The 4,184-nt window shown below is 58.6% G+C and overlaps 1 protein-coding gene across 1 annotated transcript; it reads right to left on the reverse strand.

Annotated features, from left to right (window-relative positions):
• Nucleotides 1–728: 728 nt before the first annotated feature.
• Nucleotides 729–2,558, reverse strand: LDBPK_120440 (hypothetical protein, unknown function; the record flags this gene model as incomplete). Its single annotated transcript, XM_003859113.1, has 1 exon — nt 729–2,558. The coding sequence occupies one exon, from the start codon at nt 2,556–2,558 to the stop codon at nt 729–731; it is 1,830 nt and encodes a 609-aa protein (XP_003859161.1).
• Nucleotides 2,559–4,184: the final 1,626 nt, after the last annotated feature.

Below are 4,184 nucleotides of genomic sequence, written 5' to 3' on the forward strand. Positions count from 1 at the left end.
GCGGCTGGTGTATTGCGGAACGAAAACGTGAAAAAGGGCAGGCGGATGTGTATAAGCCAGAGCGAGCGCGAGAGCGACCAAGCAAAAAAAAAAAAGGTGGGAAAGGGGCAGGGCAGGACAGGGCAGGGCAGCGCACATCACCGCGTCGCTGAGAAATCTCAGGCAGCGAAAAAAAAATGCGAGGAGCGACCACAAGATAGAGAGAAACGAGATACAAGTCAGCAGTAACAAGGAAGAGGATGGGATGGGTCGGTGGGTGGGGGGAGTGGGGAGCTGGTGCAAGCGCGAGACACACAGATAGCCAACATCAACACACACACACACCTATATATATATATACGATGTCCTTCACGGCGAGACATAGGGAGGAACAAAAAAAGGAAGCATGCTGGCTCAACGGCACAAGAGAACAGCGGACAACGGAGAGCACAGAGGTGGATGACGCAGCCAGGCTGCCCCGCAAAGTCTACTCACTGCCCTCCACACCTCCCGCTCCCGTTAAGCCTAGTCCCTTGACGCCCTCGCTGCCTGTGTGGTGGACTGTCGTTATGCCGAAGCTCTTAGGTGAGGGGGGAGGGGGGCGCGTGCACATGCCTGCGAGTGACAGAGCGAGAATAAATACACACATAAGGGCACGGCGGCCGGCACGATGCGAAGACTGAGAGCACACGAAGAGTCCCGTGTCATCCTCACTTCACGCACCCCACAACGGCTTTCAGGAAAGTCTTCTACTGGAGTAGTGCGACGGCTGCCATCAGCGCCTCTTCACGCGCACTGTCTGACCGCGACGGCACATCGACGGATGAGATGGCGCCGCTCATGTCCAAGTCCACCGTCGTCTCTGCCGACTCCGAGGAGGACAGCAACAGCTGCGGCGTAAAGATGCTCGGCTGATTCGACCTGCACGCCACAAGTTTGGAAGAAGACAGCGACCGCGCTTCTGCCGAAGCACAGCCGTGACAGTCCTGAAACCGCCCAGGAGGGGCGCTGCACGCACGCCCCGTCTCAGTCGTCGATGTGCTAGCCTCCGACGCCTCGCCGTCACAGTCCTCAGAGTGGTACGTCTCGACCGCGTGGCCGCAGAACTCGCACGTCAGCATATCAGTGCAGCTGTGGCTGTGCACCTGCGGCAAGCCCGAGCGAGTCTTCAGCGAACCGTGTTCCTCGTGCTCAGCGGCATGGTTGCTGTCGTCGCACAACGTTGGGCCGGGCGCGTCAACAGCTGACGAAAGGGTCCGCACCTCCCAGTGCTGCGGCTTTCCCTCATCCGCCGCATCACGGAGCCACGCGGTGTTCTCGCCCGCGCCCGAGAAGCCCTTGCCGTCCCGCTCCAACTCCGGCTTGGCCTCCACGCAAGAGGCCGACAAGCTCCGTCGCCCCCTCTTCGCGTTCAGGTGGGTTGGCACGCAATACACATCTGCAGGGGCGCCGTCGACGGCCCACTGAGCCCCCCTCTCTGTGCGCTGCACCGCGCGCCAGTGAGCCGCGCAGCACCAGTGGATGCGCATGGGCACTCGCCCAACTAGAGGCGCTGGAACCGTCGCCAGTACCTCGAATTCAGGACAGAGAGGTGGGGCAGCGTCGGTCGCAGTTGCCGCGACAGTGGTACTGATGTTGCTGGCTGGCACCGTGTACGCAGCAGCACGCACATCCGTCGACGCGCACTGCGTCGCAGCATCCATCGCGCCTTCGCTTCCCTCGGCAGCAAAGCCGTCATTGCCCGCGGTTGGCCGCGCAGGCTCTGCTGACAGCATGCTCTCCTTCTCAGCCGCCCACCGAGCGTCGATATCATCGCCACTCCGCTGCACCTCGCGGCTTCCGGCAGAGCCGAGCGGGGACAGGTAGCACGCCGTCTGTGTGAGCTGGAGATCATCTGATAGGCCGCTCCGCAGAGTATGGGAGCGTCGGCTGCTGCTGTCTCCGCTGAAAGACGCACTCACGCTGCCCCTTGCTATCGGCGGAGAAGAGGGAGGCGCAGCCGTTCCATCCTGCACCGGGGCGTCCGCCTCGCCGGCACGTTGCGTCTGACCGCCACTGCCCTCAATCGGAGCACTCCCCAGTGGGCGCAGTAGTGACGGTGGATTCGTGGCGCTGGCCGCCGCTGCCGCTGCCAGCGCCTCTGTACCTCTCGGCCTAGTGGCAAAGCAAGAGGCCGCCGTAGTGGCGACGTGCTCGCTCTGCAGACTCGGCAACTCACCAGTAACGACGGTGGCGCTGCTGTTAAAGCTCGTCACGTGCAGAAAGCTAGCCGCCGTCTTCGTTGTAAATGAGCCTGCGAACGGGGTGGAGTCGCCCGACATGAGAAGAGCGTTGGTGAAGGGCGAGACCTCGTCCGAGGGGGCGGCGCCGCTGGCAATGTCCACACAGGGGTGCGCCACATCACCAGAGACCGTACTGTACGCCGTAGAGAACGCTGAGGAAGCACTAAGCGATGCGAAGGGGGTTCTCGCGTCGCCAACAGTTTTGCTATCAACATTGGGCGACGAGGGCTCCTCCATCGCCGAGGTGGCCGCGGCCACGTCGGAGTCGCGGTGGCGTACGCGATTAGAGCTCGGCATGGCAGGATAACAACCGAAAAGAGAACGAGCGCGCGGCAATGCTAGCAGCAATGGCAGCTTGTAGTTGCGAATAACAGCGTCGGCTAGCAGGGATACCGAAGACACAATAATACGAAAGAAGGGAGCGCAGCGCAACCGAATAGCGCTGCTGGTATGATCAAAAAGGAGGACGCAAGCACAAACTCGACACGAGAAGAAGTTGCAAGATAGGAAGACACACGAAGAAGGCAAAAAGAAAAAGAAAACGCGTACAGACACCAAGAAGTATGTGGGAGGGGGGGGGGGCAGAACAGAAAAACGGCAAACCTACGCACACACACACATACAAGAGAGAGAGATAGAAACGCACGCAAACGCTCAAGCAGAGAGCAAGAGAAATGCTTTCCTTCGTTTCGTCGCCTTTTTTGTGGTTTGCCTCTTTCGTCGTTTTCTTTGTGTGTGTAAGAGAGAACAAATCCTTAATCGTGCCTCCGCTGCGCACCTTCTCGACCCACTCCTTGTCCCCTCGCCCCTGGGCTGAGCGTGAGAGATGGAGAGGAGAGCGACGGCGATGTATGCCACTCTGGTGCTCCTTACGACTTGTTTTGCTGTCTGCCAGCACCCTGGTCCTTGTCGTCAGAGATGTTCAGAAATGTGCAAACAAGGATGCAGCAGAGAACACACACACACACGAAACACAAACAAAAACAGAAGCAACGAAGCGTAGCACTGCGCCGCCACTCACGTGTGAGAACGGTGAGTAGTGAGAGGTCGCGTTGGGAGCAGGGTGAGTAGTTGTTGCGGAGTGTATGTGAGGCTTGCGCCACTGAGGCCGGTATACATATATATATACCTGTGTGTATGTGTCTCTGTGTCTGTCTGCGTGTGATGGGGGGGGGGAGGACAGAGGGGGAGGGGATATATGTGCGACCTTGGTATACACCCCCCGCGTGGAGCATACAAGCAGCCACAACAAGCAAGTGCCGGCGGAGGCAATAAGTCTATCGGGTGTATGGATGCGTTCTTCTGGCGCTCTGGTTTTATACGTCTATACAGTACGCTGTCAGCTAGGGAAGGGGGAACAACAACGAAGAGATAGAAATGGAAGAAAGCAAGCACTGAAGAGTTACGGCAAAGTCAAAAAGGGAAGGCGAAGAGGGCAAAAAAAGGAGCGAGGACACAGGAGTCGGCTCGCACGACAGTGTGACAGTAGCGGTGCCGGCCGCAGCGAGACGTGGAGAGTATAAGAGAGAACTTGGGGGTTGGGGCTGGCAATGAGGTATACGCAAGATGAAAAGATCGATGTCGAAGCAAAAGAAAGGGAAGAGGAGCAAGGAGGGGAAGGGGGCGTACGAGAAATAGCGGAGGGTGGGGGTATAAAAGCACGAGCACGAGGAAAAGAAAAAAAGAGGGGGCGACCAAAAAAATAACGAGTTTCTACTGTAGGGGAAAAGGGGGAAAGCCGAAAATAACACGAGAGAGGGGGTGAGATGGACAGCGCTGCTGTATCACACGCCCGTACGTACACAGGCGTGCAGTCACACCCACGCACACACGTTGCCGTCGTCGTCGATCGGCACACGCAATGTGCCCTCCAAAAAAGAAAAAGAGGGGGCGGAGACAGACGTGAAGAGCCGAAAGCACCGG

The sequence above is a fragment of the Leishmania donovani genome, chromosome 12, assembly GCF_000227135.1.
Source record: "Leishmania donovani BPK282A1 complete genome, chromosome 12".
In the NCBI taxonomy this organism is placed as follows: Eukaryota; Euglenozoa; class Kinetoplastea; order Trypanosomatida; family Trypanosomatidae; genus Leishmania; species Leishmania donovani.